Source organism: Pistacia vera, unplaced genomic scaffold (genome assembly GCF_008641045.1).
Source record: "Pistacia vera cultivar Batoury unplaced genomic scaffold, PisVer_v2 Contig470, whole genome shotgun sequence".
Taxonomy (NCBI): Eukaryota; Viridiplantae; Streptophyta; class Magnoliopsida; order Sapindales; family Anacardiaceae; genus Pistacia; species Pistacia vera.
The window spans coordinates 655,644-678,936 of NW_022196302.1; the positions used below are offsets into that span (position 1 = coordinate 655,644).

The following is a 23,293-nucleotide window of genomic DNA, read 5'->3' on the forward strand; positions in this document are numbered from 1 at the left end:
TGGTATTTTAAGTTCAATTTTTCTTTCGAGCATTACCAATTTAAGTGAAGAATGTAAACTTGGTGATATAATTTTTAATTTTAGGGTTTAATAACTATTGATTTTTTTTGATAATCGGGATATCTAGATCCATGTATGGGTATCTCAATTAATTTTTAAGATATATTGAACATCCTACAAATTTAAAAACTAGATAAGTCATAATGTTATTGTGATAGACGACTCCAAGTTTTAAATCTAAAAATTAAAAAAAAAGAACAAACCTCGTTGATCACACGATCCACCTATGGGTTTAAATTTAGTACATTGGTTGACTAACTTGAGTACATTTTTGTCTCTAATGTTACTATCATTTGCAAGCTGAATTTAGGTCTCAAAAATGCAATTTTTTAAACAATATCAAGAAATGAAGGCCCTAAAATTAATAAACTAATAAAACAGAAAATATACCGACATCCACTACAAAGTTTATTGGAGTCTGGAGAACTAATTAAGTTGAAAAAAATAAAAAATTGTAAAGGTTGGGCATGGTCCAAGGTTCAATCTTCATCGCCATCACCGCCAGCAGCCTTCTTGGCGACTGTCTTTTGGTTCTTTCGCTTCACTCTTCCAGGACGGCCAGTTCCCCCGAAGGGACTTGTGAGAGAAAATTGAATATGCTTTTGGGAGTCCATTCTCACCATGAACGATGGAATGTTCACCACCTGCCTCCCCACCCTGCCAAATACAAAACCAAATAAATTTTGAAACAAAATTCATTCATTCAAAGACAATTCTCAACAGATTTTACACCTGATATGCCTCTGCTTGATGAGGACACGCGCATGGTGAATCGACTTAGCCATGCTGTTCTTGTAGACGATGGTTTGAAGGCGACGCTCGAGGAAGTTCTCAACGGTGAGGGCCAAGACATAATCGAGCTTGTTCTGGCTCTCGTCCAAGAGCCCATACCGGTTCATTCTCCGGAGAAGAGCATGACCTTCGAAAATCCGGCGAGGGTTTTTCTCATCCAAAGTGAGAAGGTGCCTTGCAGCATTGCGAATGCGGCTCAATGAGTATTGAACCCTCAGCAACTCCCTCTTGCACCGGAGCCCGTACNAAAAAAAAAAACACATCGTACGTATCAGCCACATGCATGAGAATAATACAAAAACTCAATAACTGTGCATGCTCCATAATCTAATATATAAAAATTCTTCAAGATTCAAGATAGATTTTTTAAATGTTTAACGTGTAACTTGATAATTATATTTTTAAAGAATTATTAAGTAATATTTATTGACATCAATGAGTGCCTCTTAATATGAATATAATATATTGTATCATTCAAGGATACATCACTTTGGTATACACAATTTAGATATCCAGTATAATTTATTTAGAAATGATCTGAAAACAAGATCCAATCTAACCTAAATGTGAGGGATTTGTATATTGAAAATTGGAAGATAAATCAATAGAATAACATTCAAATACACGTTACCAATCAAAACTGATAATTTCTCTGATTTTTTCGAGCTGTGCTTATATATATATAGTAAAACCTCTCTATAGTGATATTTTATATAGGAATAAACTATACATAATCATAAAAAATTCTAGTCCCAATTTGAGATAGTTATAAATAAGAATAAACTCCACATTGTAATAAGTTATAATTTTTCTAATTCCGATCTTAAGGAAAGTTGTCTCCACATAGTAATAATTATTTGTATATTATCAAAAAATATATGTTATGTTATATTAAAGGTTTGAGATGAAATAAAATATTTATCTAAAGTTGTTTGGGACAATGATTTATATTTTAGAGCTGTTACCACATTTTTCACATTTCTAGTATGTAATAACTTGCTAGCATGAATACCTTCTTGTTGAAGCCAAAATATTTTTAGCTTCTCAAACATGTTTAGAGTTTCATGGCACGAAATTTTTTGTATTTCCGTACTATCATCTTTAGGATTATTTCTTTTATCTTCTTGTCTAATTGTAGCAATGATTTCTTCTTCGATTAAAGCATAGACGAGTTGTTGCTCATTTGGATAATCGAAGAAGACATTAATATCCATTCAATTAGTATAGTAAAATTGTTAAATTTGATTACTCAATTTTGCAATGATTTTTTTATTTTTTTCATCCACTTTATTTATAACTTGCAATTCATCGAAATCGGAGGTCCTAATTTTGCAATGCTTAAAACCATTGGCAATTGTCAGTGACTTCACATAAATTAACTATGCATCAACTGCATTTATAGTTCTATCAATAACACTTATTTTTGCTAATTCCAAGACACAGTCTTATATCTATTTCAAAAGTAAGTAATTGAAATGCTGAATTAAAATCCTAATACTACTAAAATATGAATTTAAATTCTTATACTGAACTACTAAAACATGAGTTAAAAAATAAGAAATCAAAACTATAATTTTTGTAACTATACCTCTATTAAATTATAACCTCATTATAGTAATAAAATTAGTTAGTCTCACCATTATGACTATAGAAAAGTTTTACCATATATATAGTCTCACCATTATGACTATAGAGAAGTTTGACTTATGTATATATATATATTATATGGGAATGGAATTGAAGCCTTTTGTTGTTGTAGAAGCCAGGTTTTATATGTGAAGTTAGGGCTTTTTGGTATTGTGTAAATTTATGTTAAGTTAAAAGAAATAGTAAAAAGGTTAATAAAGACAATTAGCTCATACCAAATTACACAGGAGGCGTGTAACTGTAACGCCGGCGGTTTTCGATAACACTTTATTTTCCACGGTGGCCAGACTAAATTTTCAAAGAAACAAGGAGGAAAAGAAGGTGAAAATGCGGCGAATTTGCTTAGAGTTTGTAGAAGGAAAATTTCCAAGCTGGAAGGATACATCTACGCGGTCAAAATTTAGCCACATAATTAATTAATTTACCCTTATACAGTTTAATTCCAAATAAAATTAAAGCGTTGCTTAATATTATTGGACTATGTATTTAAATAATAAGATTGTTATTAAATGGACGTGAATATAGAGTAGTAGATAATATAATATAAGACAATTTGAAATGGGGAAGGATTTAGAAGATTGCTTGTTGAATTGGGTTTCAGCCTTTAGTCAGCAGATATTTTATCTTTAAACCCTTGACGTGTACATTTGGTTAACATTATAAAAAACCTTTTTTTCTATTTAGAAAGAGTTTAAATAAGGGCGCATACGCGGGAAGGGAGCCCGTACTTCCAGGAGGGAGACTAGCCTCATTAATTACTTCCCCACTGGGCAAGAGGTGCACCCAACCCACCTACCCACCCACCCATCAATAACGGTGTTCAGCTGACTTGCGCTGATAGGCCCCTATTGTCATTGTATGTCTCCGTAGAAATCTAATTTCAAATCTGATTAGGGTTTGTTTAGTTCATTGTTATGATAATTTTTAAAATAATATTTAAAAAAATAAATTAGATGGATATTATAATATAAAATTAAAAATTAATAAAAATATCATCTATGTTTATTTATTTATTAAATATTCTTATAATAAAATATTAAAAGTTAACAAAAATATCTTTAACCTATCCATTAAATACAGACAATTGGCCACCACCGTTGGAGGGTGGCCAAAGTATTTTTATAATTTCTAAAAAAAATATTTAAAAGTATTTAGCTAAATTAACAAATTTAAGAGGTTTAAAAGAAATTAAAAAATATAGAATAATATTTTAGAAATAATGACATTTTGATGTTTAACTTTTTTTTGGAAATACTAACCCAAAAGCGAAACAAACAAAGCCATATGTGTGAATGGGAGACAAAAAAAAAAAATTGTTCAGTATTTATAAGCTATACACCAAAACCAAGTAATTAAATATGTGCGAATGGGAGACAAAAAAGTTCAGATACTTAATGAGCCATGCACCAAAACGTAAGCCACTTTTTCAAAAGAATGGTTCAAAGAAATTTGAAGGAACAGTATCAAAATCATTAGTATGATTAAAGACAGACTCAGAAAACTGGTATTTAGATCTTGATGTTTACCTTTCACGGGGTATTTTATTAAAAGATTATGCAAAGTTTAAATTTAATTAAAAGACCATGAAATTTTAAAATATTAATTAAATAGTTTTATTATTGATTAAGAGTAATTAAACATGATTACTTTATGAGATTCCCTTTTTGGTCTCATCATACACTTGTTATGAATGCTTTGTTGTTTTCAATTTTTTATGTTGATAGTTGGATATCTTTTTGTTTGAAGTTTTGAATAGATTATAGTAAGGATGCTTCTAGTTACTTAATTGTTGCTTTTATTGTGCTACTAAATTCATTCAATATTGAGATGTTATTGTGCATATAAATTCATTCAATATTAAGATGTTATTAATACTAAATCGCTTAAGCGAGCGATGACATCACTGACATCACTTAAGCTAATTTTTATGAATTTGAGAAGGAAATGTCAAGTACAAATAAAATTGGCCTTGGTTGCTTAAGCGATGTCAGCTATCGCTTAAGCGATCACGGCTTATCTGTACAGGATCGCTTAAGCGATCTTGAATTTGAGAAGAATAGACAAGTATGAAAAAAATTGGCCTTGGTCGCTTAAGCGACATTGACTATCGCTTAAGCGATCACGGCTTATCTGTATAGGATCGCTTAAGAAAGAACTGACATCGCTTAAGCGATCTTGAATTTGAGAAAGAAAGGTAAAATACAAAGAAAATTGGCCTTCATCGCTTAAGCGACGTAGGCTATCGCTTAAGCGATCACGACTTATTTGTAAGATCGCTTAAGCGAGAGCTGACATCGCTTAAGCAATCAAAGGTAATTTGCTTTTGTACTTAGAATAATCCTTCTCAAATACACAATCGCTTAAGCGATGTCAACTCTCACTTAAGTGATATAGTATAGATAAGTCGTGATCGCTTAAGCAATAGCCTACGTCGCTTAAGCGACCAAGGTTAATTTGCTTCTTTTCTCCTAAATCTTTTGATATTGTGAACATTTGAGTGAGAAATTATATTCCGTAATGTTTATTTAATATTTAGTCATTTTTTATTAATTATTAATTATTTTTTTCATTTCAATAGAATGTAAAAAGAACACTTTGGTCTTTGTCAATTAGCACCGTACATAAAACCGAAAGATATATTGTTATTCTATTATTTTTGTTAGTTCTTGGCAAGAAAGTAATATATGAAAAATATAATATTGATATAAAATTGAACTCTGCAACTATCTGCTCTGCACTCTGTAGACCAAGGCGAAATAGAAGGGATCGCTTAAGCGATTAAGGGTAATTTACTTCAATATTTCTTTTCTATGTTTATGGACATATGTTTAATATAGACGTAAAAGAACTAATTTAATTAAAATATAATAACGGTCATGGTCCACTGAACGAATAAAAAACCAAATATGTTTAATATAGCATAAACATTTTACACCATATATGTTTAATATAGCCGTAAAAGAACTAATTTAATTAAAATATAATAACCGTCATGGTCCACTGAACGAATCGTACACCTTATATGTTTAAGATAACGTTAATCGCTTAACCGATCTGGTGAAATACAATAAAAATAATCTGAATATATTGGATCGCTTAAGAGGTTTCATTTCTCGCTTAAGCGATCATATGTATTTAGACTTAATCGCTTAAGAGATCTGGTTGTATTTATGTTATCGCTTAAGCAATTCTACGCTTTTATACTTAGTTGCTTAAGCGATCACGAACAAGACATAATCAATAAGTGCCTAGACGTATGATCGCTTAAGCGATCATGTCCAAGGCAGAATAAACTTCTACCCAGATGCACGATCGTTTAAGCGATTAAGTGTATCGCTTAAGCGATTCTTCGCTTTTACTATTGGTCGCTTAAGCGATCACGAACAAGACAATAAATAAGTGCCCAGACGCACGATCGCTTAAGCGATTTATTATATCGCTTAAGCGATCATTTGCTTTTAACGTTTGTTGTTTAAGCAATCATGTCCGAGGCAGAATCAACTTCTGCCCAGATGCACCAGGTGGAGCATACTCAGCAGCAGGTGGAGTTTGAAACAACAGTTGAACCAGATAGTGTCCACAAGACAGAAAGTGATTCTGAGGTGACTAATGTGGATACTATTGATGAAAATGAGATTTTATCCTAAGAATCTCCTCAGCAACAGGAATCGATTGCATATAATAGGTCAAGATGAGAAATTTGCAATCCTGCTCGTTTTGCTAATATGGTGGCTTATGCACTGCCAATCGTAAGTGATGATATTCCTACTACTTATAAAGAAGTAGTTAGGAGTTCAAATTGTGAATCATGGAAACCAGACATGAATGATGAAATGTGATCCCTACATAAGAAGGCGATTGGGTGCAAATGGGTATATGCAAAGAAAAAGGGATTTCCTAATAGAGAAGATGTTTGACACAAGGTTAGGTTGGTAGTAAAGGGATATGCTCAAATGGAAGGATTTGATTACAGTGAAGTGTTTTCTCCTGTGGTAAAGTATTCTTCCATTCTAATTTTGCTAACCTTGGTGGCACAGTTTGATTTTGAACTAGTTCAATTGGATGTGAAAATCGCGTTTTCACATGATAGTTTGGAAGAGGAAATCTACAAGACTCAACCAGATGATTATAGGGTTGCTGGAAAGAAAAATTGGGTTTGCAGATTGAAGAAATAGCTATATAGTTTGAAGCAGTCACCAAGACAGTGGTACAAGCGATTTGATCAATGTATGATGGGCCATGGGTACACAAGGCCTGATATTTCACAAGCAGTTAGTATGGTGAGCAGGCATATGCATGTTCCTGGTAAAGGACATTTGCAAGTTGTGAAATGGTTTCTACAGTATATTTTATGTACTATAGATATTGGTTTAGTTTTTGTGTGGGATTATATTGAGAATGGGAAAATGACTCTCCAGAAGATTGGAACAGAAGATAATCCTACAGACATGTTGACTTCAGTAGTGACAAGGGTCAAGTTCATTTATTGTTTGAACTTGATCAACATCCTACGAGCTTAACTGTGCCTTTTGGCGCATTTGAAGGTGTTGCAAAATCTGACAAAAGAATACAAAACTTTGAAGGTTTGCTAATTCGCCAAGGTGGAGATTTGTTGGAAAAATGGCTCATTTAGCAAATCACATGAGGGTAGAAGTGATAATGGAAAAAGGTTTAGGGACTTATATGTAATAGGCCAAAATGTTAGTTTGTCCCACATTGCTTGGGAATGAAAAGTGGGAAACTTTTGGGGCCTATATATAAGGATCTAAATCATTGTTATTTGTATCTCAAGTTGTAATTCCATTATACTTCTTTTATTTAGAGTTCTTTCTTTAAGGACCCTTTAGTTTGTAAGTTTTGTGTATCTCCCATTTGTTTTAGATATTTGTTGTATTACCTAACAGTTTGTAATATTATTTGGAGATAGTGAAGTTTTTTTTACAGCGTCCAAGGACTTAGGTTTTAATACCGAGTCTTGTTAATTCTTGATATTCTTTATTTTTGCGTTTAATTTTGACAATTTATTTATGTTTTATTATTTATTGTTATATTCAATAAGCTAACATTAGAATTTACGTCAACATTCACCAGTTTGGGAGCAGTTGGTCGTGCATGGAGTATTCCCATTTCCCATGTTGACACTGTTCATACTACATAGTACGCCGGTACGAGACTGACCATAGACGGAAGGTGGGGGTCTCTTGACCCTCCTCGACTTTGAAAAACTTTCAAAAATGTATACATATGTTTCAAAATTTTAAATTTCACATAATTATATTAATCAAATATATCAATTAAATTTTAAATTCTGCAAAATATTTCACAAGTACATTTAATAAAATTTATACTAAATTTTAAGTTTTTTTTTTTTAATTTAGTTTTACAAAGAACAAAATTAATAAAGTTTGTATAATTTTTTATATACTTTATAAAACAAAGGTGCTTTGTAAAATTAGTTTGTAAATTAAACTAGAACTAAAATGGTGAGCATCACCAAGGAAATTGGAAGGATGGTTCAAAGAAATTTGAAAGAAAATTCTCCAAATTAGTAGTATAATTAAAGACAAAGACTCAAATGTCTTGTATGTTGATCTTAATGTTTATCTTTCCTTTGTGATGCTCACCATTTTACTATGATCTTTGTCAATTCATATTTTTGAATTGTTCTGTATGTTCTTAGTTAATGAAGCTGCTAGATAGCTTAGCTTTGTAAAACTCACGTTCATGTTAGAGAATGAGACAATAACTAAATTAATCTGTTCTTTCCTTTCACGATAACTAAGAAATATTGACATACAGAGACAAAGAAATGATTTTTGTTAATTCATATTTTTGAACTGTTCTGTATGTTCTTAGTTAAAACATTTAAAAATCATATTAAAATGGTGAGCATCACAAAGGAAAGTGAAAGTGGAAGGGTGGTTCAAAGAAATTTGAAGGAAAATTCTGAAAACCAATATTATAATTAAAGACAAAAGACTCAAAAGTCTTGTACGTATCTAGATCTTGGTGTTTATCTTTCCTTTCTGATGCTCATATTTTAATATGATTTTGAGATTTTTCCTCCAAAATTCTTTGAACCATCTCTTTCTCTTTACTTTCTCCACGCATACGGTTTCTGGTAAAAGAGTAGGGAGAGATTAATTGACGGTGTGCTTTCTTGAACTCTCTCCTTCATTATTTTCCCCTCCCACCGGTTTCTACTTTGTATTGTAACAGAGTATAGAGAATTGACAGTGTGTTTCAGAGCCTCAGATATCAGAATTAAGCATGAACGACATTGAAGGAAATAGATCTGGTAGCCGAAGAAGATTGGACGTGATTTGGAGTGATATAAGCTGCTTCTCCACCGGTCTCTTTTCACCCATCAGCTCTTTGGTCTGCCAGGTGAGCATTGAGCAAACTTTTTTGTGAAATTAAGGACTATATATATTTATCCTCCATACTTGATGGGAAGGATTGTGGAGATTATTAGCTTTGTCTTTATTTGTTCCTCTATTTTTCTCCTTTGTTTATGCAGAAAAGTGTCCATAAAATTTTCAGTTTTAAGAATGTTTAAGAGGGTCATTTTAGTTCTTTGCTTTTGAATATATCAGATAGCTTGAGTCTCTCAAAATTATTGTTGTAGGGATATAAGTTACTTTGTGCACGCAAGCGTGCACTTGCGGTGTTTTTCGTTTTGTTGGAAACAATATCATTGGTTTTGGATGTCTATGGGCAAAGCAACAGGAGTATCCTTCTTGTGGCATTTCTCTTATCAGTACTTGGTTTTTCCATGACGATTTTGACTTGTGTGCTGGAAAGTACCAGAGTACATGCTGAGAAACAACTTGGGGTGGTGGAGATTGGCTTCTCAGTTGTTCAGTTGATTGCCACATTTGTGGCATTTTTGGGCATCAAGATCAACAACAATTATACAACGCCGGTTTTGCTACTAGTCTTCGCTGTTATTGCTGCTGTTTGCTACTAGTCTTCGCTGTTATTGCTGCTGTTTTCACTTTCATCAAGGATGAAAAAATTCTTGGTTCTTTCAGTCGCACAAACGAATATGAGAATGAGCATCTAGCTAATGAGAAAGCGATTCCATTGATAGAGGTATGGATGTAAGNGGTTGGATAGCAGACAAACCTAACACGAGGATTGTTGTTCATTCCTGAAGCAAAAGGGAGCCTCAAATTTTATTGTTAATCATCCCTATCTTCAATTATAAATTGAAGTAGAAACGTACATGAGGTCAGTTCTAATGAAAATTGATCATATTTTCTCAAACACATACATACTATATATTAAAATGTCAACAATTTAGTATCAGGGCCATCTAATTAAATAAAAATATATATATTTCAAACACGTACATACTATATTTCAAGACTGCAAAATATATACAAAAATCAGGGCTCAGGCATCTTCATGGGAAGGGAAATAAATTGAAACTATACAACTTTGACCGATTTATCGAAATTAAAAGGGGAAAGGAAAAATCATCAATTTATGTCACTAATAAACACTTGTAATAAAGCTCAATTCTTAATATTGGGTCTTTCAGTTTGAGAATGGAATTTGATGGGCCTATTGGGTCTTCATGATGGATCAAGATAGGCTTATCTATGTGCGGCCGATTTACATAGTTTGAACCAAATCCATATCCCAGTTAGTTTGAACCAAATCCATATCCCAGTTTAAAAGGACTGGATATCAATTGGATTACTTCATCTATTCCTGTCCTCACTCAATTTCTTGTCTACTCCTCGTCCCCTTCTTCAAACCCTAATAATAAGGTTTTTTTTTTTTTTTTTTCTTTTTTTAATTCAAAATGAGTGCAAGAAGAAGCAGATTAGAGATGGTAAAAGGATTTTTTCAACAACTCGAATCAAATTGCGACGGTAGCCTTAACAAAGAAGAAATAGATGCTCTACTGGTGGCTGTAAACCCTAGAATCAAATTCAGCGATGAAAAAATCAACACCATCCTCGACGAAGTGCTCATACTTATTATGATGAGGGCACTAGTGACGTAAACCGAGACTTTGACATGTTGGGGGTTCAGCTGAATTTAGATGAAAGCAAAGGTGTTTCAAAGGCATTTGAAGCTTCTTCGTCGTCAATTGTTGATGAAAAGGCAATTGAGTCAGAAAAGATACTAAGAATGGCAGCTTGGGCGGTTTCGCTGAATCACGGTATAGGGTTTGATGACACGTGGAAGATTGTGGATGATTTGGAGATTTGGGTGAAAAGATTGAAAGCTAAGCAAGTGATATTAAAACGCAGGATGGTCAAGAGAATTGGGACCTTCAGCTGAATTATCAGAGAAATGGTATTTGGGGAAGGGTCGGGACATGACTACGCAGTTTTTGTTATGGAATTGGGGGCTTTGAGAAATAGAGCATATGGGGCTAGGTCGACACTCAAAAGAGGAAGCTGTTGATAGGCATATGGCCATTGGTAGGGTTTTGTATGAGCACCAGTTGTTTAAAGAGGCCTTATTGGGTTTTAAAAGGGCTTGTGAGTTGCAACCAATAAATGTTAGGCCACATTTAAGAGCTAGGAATTGCTTGTATATATATAACATAGTACTTACAATTACAACAAAACCTTACTTAGAGGAAACCGAGAGTACTGAGAATTGCCAGACCTCTACACCCAACAAATAGAGAAACCTTCACCAATAGAGTTCTTCCCAACTAGAGATAGATTTTCGAGTACCTGGCCTGGCCTGGCTCGTACAATACCCATTGTCTGTGGGGATGGGCAAGGGCCTGGGTATGGTTTTAAGGCCCGGTCCAGGTTTTTATCATTTAAAAAAGATTATTTTATTTCATTATGATTTTGAAATGAATTTATGATAACAATCAATTAAAATTTTAGTTAAACCCAATATCCCTTATCCATCATATTAATCTATACACACAAAAAGTAAGGTGATTAAAGTAAGACATATATCCTATTAATGAAATTAATATGAATGATAGAAAAATATATAAAAGATTACCTATGAGAAAAAAAATTATAGAAATTAACATGGACCGCAACTAGGAGTCACAAAAAGCTCGTTGGGTCGGGCCTAAGCATTACCCGACATTCATGCAATGGGCTTGGGCCGAGCTCGGGCAAAGTCATGGGGGTTCGGTCCAGGCCCGGGCTAATGGGTACCTAGTCCCAGCCCGGCCCGGTCCATTGCCATCTCTATTTCCAACTTTCATCAAGAGAGTTCTTCCCGGTGAGTCCTTGTCCTAGTTTTCTTTTTGTTACTTAGCCAATCTTTGTCAATCTTTAATCATTAATTAGTCAATCTTTGTCAATCTTGAAATGGATTGTGAACATTTTTTGTTAATTTTTTTTCTTGTCTTTTGATTGTTACAGTTTTTGTAGAAAAGCGATGGACCAATAAGCAGTGTTTCTTCCTTCAACAATTTCTCTCATCATAAGTCAACTTTTGATTCACCTTTTAATTGCAGATTTAATACCATTAAAATTTATGTTGAGAGGAGTCTTGGTGTAGTTGTAGCAACTAGCAATGATGGACAAGAGGGATGTTCTCAATATAGACACTTTCTTGTATGTTAAGCCACTGAGCACTCATGTGTTTTGATATGTCAAAACTAATAAAAAAGTTGATTGGATACTAACAAACATGCAAAGTTATGACAAGAGTCATAACCAAAACAAAATGCAAATTTTCCAGATAGTATGATCGTGAACAAAAAAGGCATGATTGTTCCCAATCTCATGAGCTACCCTGATAAACATTCCACACATAATGACCTCGTTCTAGATGATCATGCATCCTTCTACCAAAATTATGTCTAGTCACTCCAAGTGGCAATACCAAACTACACAATCGTTCAAATCAAGTTAAGACATTTCAAATTCGACTGATTTCGTGCCCTTGACAATTTTTAAAGGTCAATCTTGAAGAATAAGTTTGAAGTACAAGTGTTTCAATGGGAATGACCACGTCGTATGACCGTTCCTAATCGAAGATCGTTTCTTGGTAGAAGGTCAATGTTCTAGGAAGTCATGCATGCTTCTAGAATTTTTATGGATTTCAAAGAGCTAATGGACCGACCATTCCATTTGGTAGAATGACTGTGTGTGATGATGGAATGCCCATTCGTGAAGGTGGAACGATCATTCCATAAAACCTATAGCTAAGCAAAAGTATTCGTTATGTCAGGAATGACCGTTTGCGATGGTGGAACAACCGTTCCTTTGGCTATTATAGGCTTTTTAGAAGAGCATTAAATGCTGCAGCGACTCTTTATTTCAAAGGCTAGAGACAAACAATAAATAGAGCGATTTATTGCAAAGAGAATAAAGCAAAAAAGACTTATCATTCAGAGAACATTCTCACATAATCTCTTGAGCTAAAAATCCAAATCATTAACTCTCACTTGTACTCATATTGAAAACCTTTGAGAGTATTTTTGTTCTTATTGTTGTTTATAAGCCTAGTTTGTGAGGCAAATCAGTCACAAACACTTATCCTTGATATTGATTGGCGAAATCCTATAAAACTAGAGGTGAAATCCTGTCAAACTATTGTATGAGGTGAAAACCTGTAAAACTAGTGTAAAGGGCGCAATCCAATTCTAGTGGACATTTAAAGAGGTTGCCTTGAAGAAGTGGATGTAGGAGGCTTGTAAATAAAGCTTTGAACCACTATAAATCTCTGAGCATTTCTATTCTCTCAACTATCTAATATTTCATGAACATTTATTTTTATAACTTGTTTATAATTCATATTTGTTTGTATCATCTTTTAAAATTTTAATTGGTTTTTGCAGGATATTGCGAGAGAGTTGCTAAAAGTTGTAAGGCTTTAAGACTCATTCAGCTCGTTTGAAGGTTTGTGTTTTTTTCGTTAGATCGACGCTAATGTATTAGTTTTCTCTTTCTTTTTTGCAAGTTATGTTAAGAATATATTTGGAAGAACTAAAAGTAAATGAAGAGAAGAGAACGTACAATCTTCTTATTTTTTCAACGTTTACATCCATATACATATATATACAACTTGTAGAATAATCGTTTTAACTAACTCTAACTAGAAAAATAACAAACTCTTAACTAAAACATCCAGCTCAGCACTCAGCATAACTAATTCTCACAGCTCAGCTTCTTCTTCGTCAACTTGCTTCTCAACAAACTCAACACTCCCCCTCAAGTTGAAACTTTGTAGATATCTTTAATACCCAGTTTGGCTATTAATTTCTCATGCTGTTGTACACCTAAACCTTTAGTTAAAATATCTGCAATCTGATTTCCAGTTGTAATATACTCTGTGCGTATGACTCCTTGCTGGATTTTTTCTCTTGTAAAATGGCAGTCAATCTCAATGTGTTTTGTTCTCTCATGATACATTGGATTGGCTGCTATTTGTAATGCAGCTTTGTTATCACAATGTAACAACACAGGTTTTATTCCTTCTACTCCTAATTCATCAAACAAACCAAGTAACCAGATTATCTCAGATATACATGCTGCCATGCTTATGTATTCTGCTTCAGCAGATGATCTAGCTATAGTACTCTGTTTTTTTGACTTCCACGATATAAGAGACTCTCCAAGCTTAACACAATATCCACTCACTGATTTTCTACTCATCTGACAAGCTCCCCAATCCAAATCACAATATGCAACAAGCTTCATTTCATTACTTGAGGGCATTAACAACCCCAGACCAGGACTTTGTTTAATATACCTAACAACCCTTAATGCTGCTTCTAAGTTGGACTCTTTAGGTGCATGCATGTATTGACTAAGTGTTTGAATAGAAAAGGCTATGTCAGGCCTTGTCATAGTCAAATAAAGCAGCCTACGAATCAACCTCTTATAAATGGATGAATCTTTTAGCAGCTTATCCTCTGATGTAGGTTCAAACTGTTGATCATATTTGAATGAAGTAAGTTTTGAATTCTGTTCAAGTGGAGTCTTGGCAGGCTTTGCATCAGCTAGTCCAGCTTCTAATATGAGTTCCAACGCATATTTCCTCTGGCTCATAATCAATCCTTCATTTGATCTAGCAATCTCAATGCCAAGGAAGTACTTCAGCTCACCAAGATCTTTTATCTTGAAGTTCCTTTGTAGAACAGATTTCAAGTCTTGTAGCATCTCTTGATCATTTCCAGTGATTAAAAGATCATCTACATAAACCAATAAAATCACTATCTTATTGCCATTCCTTTTAGTAAATAGAGAGTAGTCATATTTGCTCTACTGATATCCATGTTTGATCAATGCTTCTGTCAGCTTGATATTCCACTGTCTGTTGGCTTGCTTTAATCCATACAAGGATTTGAGCAATCTACAGACTAATGGCTCCCCCTGATTGCGAAAACCTTTAGGTAATTCCATGTAAACTTCCTCAAAAAGATCCCCTTGTAAAAATGCATTATATACGTCCATTTGCATAAGTGGTCAACCATTAATAGATGGTAAAGCCAAGACACTCCTTACGGTTACCATTTTAGCAATTGGACTGAATGTGTCAGTATAGTCAATGCCTTCCTATTGGCTGTATCTTTTGGCTACAAGTCGTGCCTTGTACCTCTCAAGGCTGCCATCAGAGTGATACTTGACCTTAAATACCCACTTGCATCCTATGGCAGATTTGCCTGGTGGAAGAGGAACTAAAGTCCATGTTTTGTTAGCCTCTAAAGTAGCTAATTCTGCCTGCATGGCAGCCACCCAATTGGAGTCCTGAGCAGCTTCTTCATATGTAGTAGGCTCATGTATTTGAGAGATAGCAGTGAGAAAACATTGATATGAATGTGTAAGATGTTTGTAAGAAACATAGTTGGTGATTGCATAATGAGCAGCAGGAGAGACATAATTAGTAAGCCAAATAGGGGGTTTAACAGTCCTAGAGGATCTTCTAAGGATTGGAGGAGGTATAGTAGGCGATGAAATAGCAGGAGAAGGGACATGTTCAGAAGACTCAGATGAAGCAGGTGGTACAGGTGAATTTTCTAGTGGAGAAGGCTAGTGTGATGCATCTATTGGTAAAAAGTTGTAATAGAACTCACAATCATCAGGACATGCAGGTGAAGGGGAATGATAAGGAGGCAGAGCTACTGAAGAAGATTGAGAAAGAAATGAGAAAACATGCTCAACAAACTTTACATCTCTACTGACAGAAAACATGTTAGTTTCCAAATTCAGCAACCTATATCACTTTTGAGTTGCTGAGTATCCCATGAAAACTGCTGGAATAACTTTATTAGCAAATTTATCTGTGGAAGTGAAATGAGTTGCATAACTAAGGCAACCAAATACCCGAAGATGAGCAATTGGTGGTAATGTGCCATGCAACATTTCATAAGGGGACTTGTTGCTTAAAACAAGATAGGATAACCTATTCACCAAATAACAGGCAATAAGAATGCAGTCTCCCCAGTATTGAAGGGGAATTCCAACTTGGATTTTCAAGGATCTAGCAACATCCAGCAGGTGCCTGTGTTTGCGTTCTGCCACCCCATTCTGTTGGGGGGTGTAAATGCAAGAACTCTGATGAATGATGCCCAAGGATGTAAACAACTCAGTGCAATTAGTGCTAAAAAACTCTCCCCTATTATCTGATCTAATGACTTTGATAGAAGCAGACAAATGATTCTGGACCAGCAAAAAAAAATTTCGAAGATGGAGTATGGTTTCTGACTTATGTCTCATTAAGAAAACCCAAGTGATTCTTGTATGATCATCTACAATAGTGAGAAAGAACTTATGATGATCAACAGTGGGATGAGCATAAGGGCCCCAAACATCTATATGCAATAAATCAAAAGGATGAGATGCTCTAGTATGACTTGAAGTAAATGGTAATCTGACTTGTTTAGCTAAGGGGCATATTCTGCAATCAGCCACACATTGTATATCATTCTGAGTAAGCTTTGTTGAAGGAAAATATTTCAATTTGGGAATAGGCACATGGACAAGTCTTTTATGCCACATTTCAACAGAAGATAAACAACAATTATTAGGCAAAGTAGAAGGATCTTCATGTACTGTGTAAACTTGAGGAACCTTAGGAACAGCCGATAGATGTGGAAGCACAACTGGTGATGCATGGTGTTTGAGAGGCAGTAAAAAGTATAAACCTTCAGCTTCTCTACCAATCCCTTTTACCTTCCCACTGAAGAGGTCCTGAAGTATACAAAAATCAGGAAAAACAGAGATGAAACAAGACAAATCTCTTGTCATCTTTGCAACTAAAATCAAGTTGAATTTGAAATCAGGAATATAGAGAACATTGGTAAGTTTCTGGTCAACAGCAAGATAATGTGATCCAATATGAGAAACTTTAGACATATGATCATTAGGCAGTCGAACTGATGTAGAAACATGTGAAGATGTTAATTCGGATAATAGATCAATACAAGGAGACATATGATGACTAGCCCCTGTATCTAGAATCCAGGATTGTTTCTCACCTAGTGAAGATAAAAAAACATTTTATACCTGCCATATTCACCATTCCATCTGCTGTAGAAGTAGTTGAATCTTTGTTCAAGAGTTTGAGGATCTCTTCATATTGTTCCTTAGAGAATACTAGAGCAGTAGATCCTGAATTGTTAGGCTCTGCATGATTAGTAGATGGGGCTGAAACATTATTGACTGAAGATTGATTTCCTGTGAATTTTTTTTTGGTGAACTTGAAGTCAGGAGGATAGCCAATGAGCCTGTAACAATTTTCTTTCTTATGACCTTTCACATTGCAGTGTTCACAAGTAATATTCCAGATTTTCTTTCCCTTGGACTGTTGCTGTGATGATGACGATGAGTACAAGACAGTGGATTCCAGGGAAGATTCTGATGCGGTAGATCCTGTTATGCTCCTTTGACTCTCTTCTGTCACAAGCATGGAATAAGCTTGGTTGATACTAGGCAGTGGATTCATTATCAAGATCTGTCCTCTTGCTTGCACATATGTCTCATTCAGTCCCATGAGAAACTGCAGAAGTTTTTGATTCTGCATATGTTCCACATAGGTTTTTGACATCTCACATTCACATGTAGGTAGCTATATAATAGATCCATATTCATCCCATAAAAGTTTGAGTTTAATATAATAAGTGGATATAGTTGAAGTTCCTTGTGCTAAAGTAACAATGTCTCGGTATAATTGAAAAATCCTTGAACCATTGATTTTGTCAAATCTCTCTTTTAAATCTTGCCATACCAGATGTGAATTAGGAGCATAGATTATACCACTCAACAATTCTTTACTAACAGAGTTCATAATCCAAGAGAGCACAATGGCATTGCACTTGTCCCACTGTTGTTGCAAGTTAATTGAAACTGTGACTCTTTTATAAGTTCCAACAATAAAGCCTATTTTGTTCTTAGCAAGTAACGCTATTTTCATTGATCGACTCCATAGTGAGTAATTTTCTACTCCAATGAGTTGAAAAGAAACTAAGATAGAACCTGGAGTATTCGAGGGATGTAAGTGCAAGGGATGATTGAAGTCCACTGATGATGAATTTTGATTATTCTGAGAACCAGTTCCAGTTGAGATGTTTTCATTTCCTTCAGTTTCCATTGACGTCGAACTGGCTTAATAGTTGAGTGAGGAAGAACAAACTAAAAGAATTGAAAATTTTGACAAAGACCGAATTGAAATTTAATGGCAGATCAGTACCAGATCTTGGTGAAAATTTTGATGTTTGAACAAGAATTTCAGGCCTTAGATCAAGGCTCTGATACCATGTTAAGAATATATTTGGAAGAACTGAAAGTAAATGAAGAGAAGAGAAAATACAATCTTCTTATTTTTTCAACATTTACATCCATATACATATATATACAACTTGTAGAATAACCGCTTAACTAACTCTAACTAGAAAAATAAAACTCTTAACTAAAACATCTAGCTCAGCACTCAGCATAACTAATTCTCATAGCTCAACTTCTTCTTCGTCAACTTGCTTCTTCTTTTGTCAACTTGCTTCTCAACAAACTCATCAAGTTAAAGGCACTAATGAAAATGTTAAAAAGGATGTTGAGTTGGGAAAACATAGATGCAATTTTCATGTTGTGTGTCGAATATATTTCGATAATTTCTAAGTATCATCTTTTAAACTTTTAATTGGGTTTTGCAGGATATTGCTTAAATGAAGAGGGAGAGAGTTTCTGAAATTAGTAAGGCTTCATTCACTCATTCACTCATTCAAAGGTTTGTGTTTTTTTCGTCAGATCAATGCTTATGAATTAGTTTTCTCTTCCTTTTCTGCAAGTTAAAGGCACTAGTGAAAATGTTAAAGAGGATGTTAAGGTAGAAAAAGAGAGATGCAGTTTTTATGTTGTGTGTTGAATATGTTTTGATAATTTATGGGTATCATCTTTTAAAATTTTAATTGGGTTTTACAGGATATTGCTTCAATGAAGAGGGAGAGTGTTGCTGAAAGTAGTAAGGCTTTAAAGGCTCATTGTTCAAGGTTTGTGTTTTTTTTGGTCAGATCAGCGCTTATGAATTAGTTTTCCATTTCTTTTTTTGCAAGCTAAAGGCACTAATGAAAATATCAAAGTGATACTGAACTTCTGTATATGTGAAGTTTGATCTGCAATTATGCAAGACGCGGATGAAAAGATGAATTTTGATTTGTGATGATGTAAGACGTGGATGAAAAGATGACAACAATTGTCGTTGAGAAGGATACAGATGCAGTGGATGCTGAGATGGATACGAAAAAGAGAGAAGTTGAGGTTTCTGTTTATGTCATTTTAAAGATATTTTTTCTCTTTTGTCCAAAGTTTATGTCATTACACTATGTTAGTTTACATTTTGATTTAGTGATTTATGATGAATTTGGATATTTGACCTATGGGTGCTCTACATAGGGTTGTGCAAAATTATCTGAAATCCGATCTGAAAAAATTAGATATCCAAAAATTCGAATCGAATTCGGATAGTAATAATTTAAAAGTCCAAATATCCAGATCAGATACGGATCAACCATTCTAAACAACCAGATATTCGTATCCGATTCAGATTTTACATTTTTAAACAAAACAACGTCGTTTTAACTTCCCTTTACATTTTGCTTTTAAGTTTTAACTCTACCCTAAAAGGCTAAAATCTCACCAAAGCCATAACTCACAATCTCTTCACTCTCTCATCACCATCCATCAATCTAGCACAATCTCACTCTTTCCATTTCTCAACAATTGTGGTTGCTGCCGAATTGGACTCTCTGTACGTAGGTTTGCTGGTTAGGTGCAAGTGCTAGACATATATAAGGTAAAATGATGAAAGACAATTTAGGGTTTTCCAATTTCTAATTTTTTATGGCTAAGTCTTCAAATTGGATTCTCCATTACTATTTTTGGTCTTTGATTTTTGGACTAATTCAATTCTCTTCTCTCTCTTTTTTCACAGCAACCATTTTTGCATTTTCCTCCATTGAGCCACTCCTCTTTTTGCTATATCAGTAAAGGTTAGTATTCATTGACCATTGTAATGATGTAATATTTTTGGGGGTTTTCCAGGATTGTCAATATAAATATATTGGTGTAGTATATCACGAATTTGTGCTGCTTTGGATCTAATTTTGACCTCTTGAACCTCTGTAGCGTTAACTATTACTAAAGCCTGAAGTTTGATTAAATGTATCCCTCTTATTTAGTGTTTTGATAGTGGAAAAGAAAGCAACATCCCCTTACTCGCCATTTAATTTTTGTTATCATTGATTGTGGCTGTGCAATGTTAATTTAATATTTTAATTATGTTGAGAAATCAAGTCTCCTAGTTTTCTCATATTGTATCTTTGGTAGCTGTATAAGATAGATTATTGTTTTGTATTTTGTATCTAGATAATTATAGCTATTATTCTGGATCATAAAATTTAGGCTGCATTTTTGAGGGGACAATCATCCATTAGATTATCATGTTTAAACAGATTCATTTTGATATAGACAATCTACACAAAACTTAAGAATTCCCTACACATTCAAACTCCACAACCTGCTACATGTATTTGCTTGAAAGTAATCAATAAATCAAATGTAACAATATACATATTAAGCAAGTGAAGCGAGTGATGCAGAACTTATTCCCTGAAACGAATGTATTCTAATTTTTAGACTCCCCAAATGCATCTCGGAGGTATATCTTTTATTTTCTTTAATTTACATGTCCTAAAACTTATTCCGTGAAACTAATATTTGTTCACATAATTAGTTATCTCATTTATAAGACTAATTAATGGATGCCGTAAAACAATGTAAGTAGGAATATTTCTATCTCTTAGTGGTTTGTTTGATTGGAAAAATAGAAGTGTTTTAATTTATAAGTATGAATTTGTTGGTTGTAGACTTGTTGTTTTGGATCCATTAATATTGGTTGGACATTTTAGAGGTTGCTAACATAATGTTGACTTTATATATTAGTAGGCTGAATTAAATTTTAGGGATGAATAATTAAAGAAGCATAAATTCTAGACTTAAAGTTTGTATTTTGTAAATTGCAGGTTGGAAGCATAAAGGCAAGCTTTAACTTGAGAATGAAAAACCCTGCTCGCAATTCAGTCCAAGAAGGAAATAGAGTGAAGTTGGTGTGATGAAGTTGGCATGAAGATAAAAAAATGTGTTAGTATTAAGTTGGCCATTTTGTTTGTCTTTTTATTAAATTTGTAATTCTAATTTGGGTAATAGATTTTGTGTTAAGTTGACATTAAACAACTTGTGGATTAATTTGTTGATAATCATGCATTGTAATTTCAATTTTATTAGAAGAATATTTGATTTTAAATTTTTAATAAGCATTTTCTAAAATTCGGATTGATTTCGAATATCCAGTTATCTGATCCGAAAAATCGGATATCCACTTATTTCTGATCGGATTCGGATTAGGATATTTCCTTATTCGAAAATCCGGATTGGATCAGAAATAGGGCCATTCGGATCGGATATTCAGATTTGAATTGTCCTAGCTCTACATTAGTTCATATTTTGATTGAATTAATTGTATAAGGGAATTGGAACTTTAGTTCTCTTTTATGAAGATGATTACAATTGTTATTTAGAAGGATGCAAAAAATACTTTAAGTCCATTGAGATTTAGTTGTAATTTTAAATTTTCAATTTTACATCACCCTTAGGTAACCTTTATTAGTTTTTTTTTTTCTTTTTTCTAAATATACCACCTTAAAATTTATTTAATTATTTATTTATTTTTAGTGCTTGAATTGTAAAATTGAAGGTTTCTTTGACTATGAGGGGTAATAGTGGTGTCAAATAGGTCAATTTGGTCGATATAATACAAAAATATACAATTAAATATATCATATATTAAATAATATTTGTAATTAAAGTAGAACAACATTAGCACATTACATGCACGCCATAATAATATTTCTAATGACCTTAGAAAATATGGCAAAATGACCCTAGACCAATCAAGACAAAATCCATTGGAATGGTCGCCTCTACATTATCATAATGATTGATTGCGGGACCTAGAGCCTATAGGGTGTAGCTTCCAAAAAGTAACACTGCAGGAATGTAATAATTGGCATAGGGGTTTATATGGGGATACCCTATCAGGAAAAAACCAGGGCAAAGACATATGATCCACTATATAATTTGGAGAAAATAAACTTTTTCTCTCTTGCAGCACTATCTCTTTTACATATAAAAATATAAGATTTTTTGTTTTAATTTTTCTCTCAAAATCATTATTAACTCTCTCTTATTCTCCACAACTTATGCTGTCCTTAAATAGAAGAGAAGAAGACCTATGTTCAATGAAGATTACAACATCGCATCAAATGCCGTCCAGCTGCCTTTCAAGACTTCCATGTGTCTTCACAAAGTACTGTCAGCAGCATCCAAGAGTCGAGCTCTGTCTCCAACTGCCTTAGTTCACAACTCCAGCTTTCCTACACCACTCTAGCTGCCTAACGTTCGTAGCTCCAACTTTCTTGCACTGCTCCAACTGTCTGAAGTTTACAGCTCCAGTTGCTTGCACCGCTCCAGGCGACAAAATCCATGGGAATGGTGTCCTCTACAATATCATGGTGATTGATTGCAGGGACACTCTAAAGTAGATGTTAGTTCAGGGGAGTCAACGTAAAAATGTTTTTTTTTTTTTTTTTTTCAACATTGATTGAGATGCAAATAGTATTTTCTAATTATATGCTCCATAAGAATAAACTAAATTTATTAGCTTTAGGGGTGTTCAAAACCGGTTAACCAATTTTGTGAACCGAACCAATTAAGGAGAAAATAGGTTTTTCAGTTAATCAAAAAACTGATTTGTAAAAACCGGTTAACCAGTTTTAATATTTAATATTTTATAATAAACTGGATTTTATATTTTAATTTAATATATTTATAGTAAACTGGTTAATAAAATCGGTTTCAGTTAACTGGTTTTTGCCATTTTCTCCCAAACTGGTAACCAAACCGAAAATTTGCTGTCGGACAAGTCAACCCGGGACTTGGCTAGGTTTCAGAACATGACCAAAAAAAAAATCAGATAACGTGCACTTTATTCTAGAAGAGACATAACAATGTTGCATGTGATGGAAGCTTAAACAAGAAAAGAAAAGTTGTCATTCTTTTGTAAAATACCAGAAAGAAAATGCTAAATACAAGATATCCAAATCCGAGTTGCATCTTTCCGTGTTGCTAATTGCCATTATCATGTTGAAAATGATAATATTTTGATTTGAATATCCGAGCAAAGGGTTTTATTAATTTAAGATTAATTGAGAAGAAATTTGATCATCGCGCTCATACTTATAATAATTGTGATGCTTGCATAACTTGATTTTATTGATCGACTTCCATAAGGATGT

General features: G+C 33.8%; 2 protein-coding genes across 2 annotated transcripts; both read right to left on the bottom strand.

Moving 5' to 3' along the window:
* Nucleotides 1–420: 420 nt before the first annotated feature.
* Nucleotides 421–1,115, bottom strand: LOC116146009 (40S ribosomal protein S9-2-like). The gene is made up of 2 exons (XM_031431421.1): nt 793–1,115; nt 421–717 (listed from the first exon to the last, which is right to left on the bottom strand). The coding sequence occupies exons 1-2, from the start codon at nt 1,113–1,115 to the stop codon at nt 540–542; spliced, it is 501 nt and encodes a 166-aa protein (XP_031287281.1). The 3' UTR covers nt 421–539.
* A 12,540-nt stretch (nt 1,116–13,655) lies between these two features.
* On the bottom strand, nt 13,656–14,900 carry LOC116146010 (uncharacterized mitochondrial protein AtMg00810-like). Its single transcript, XM_031431422.1, has 2 exons — nt 14,834–14,900; nt 13,656–14,638 (listed from the first exon to the last, which is right to left on the bottom strand). The coding sequence occupies exons 1-2, from the start codon at nt 14,898–14,900 to the stop codon at nt 13,656–13,658; spliced, it is 1,050 nt and encodes a 349-aa protein (XP_031287282.1).
* Between the last annotated feature and the right edge of the window lie 8,393 nt (nt 14,901–23,293).

Excerpts from the sequence above, each read along its gene's own strand:
- LOC116146010 (XM_031431422.1), bottom strand. The coding sequence starts at position 14,900 with ATGGACGTATATAATGCATTTTTACAAGGGGATCTTTTTGAGGAAGTT. Across the intron at positions 14,639-14,833 it reads TTACATGGAATTACCTAAAG|ATGATCTTTTAATCACTGGA; the intron begins GTTTTCGCAATC and ends TGGTTTATGTAG.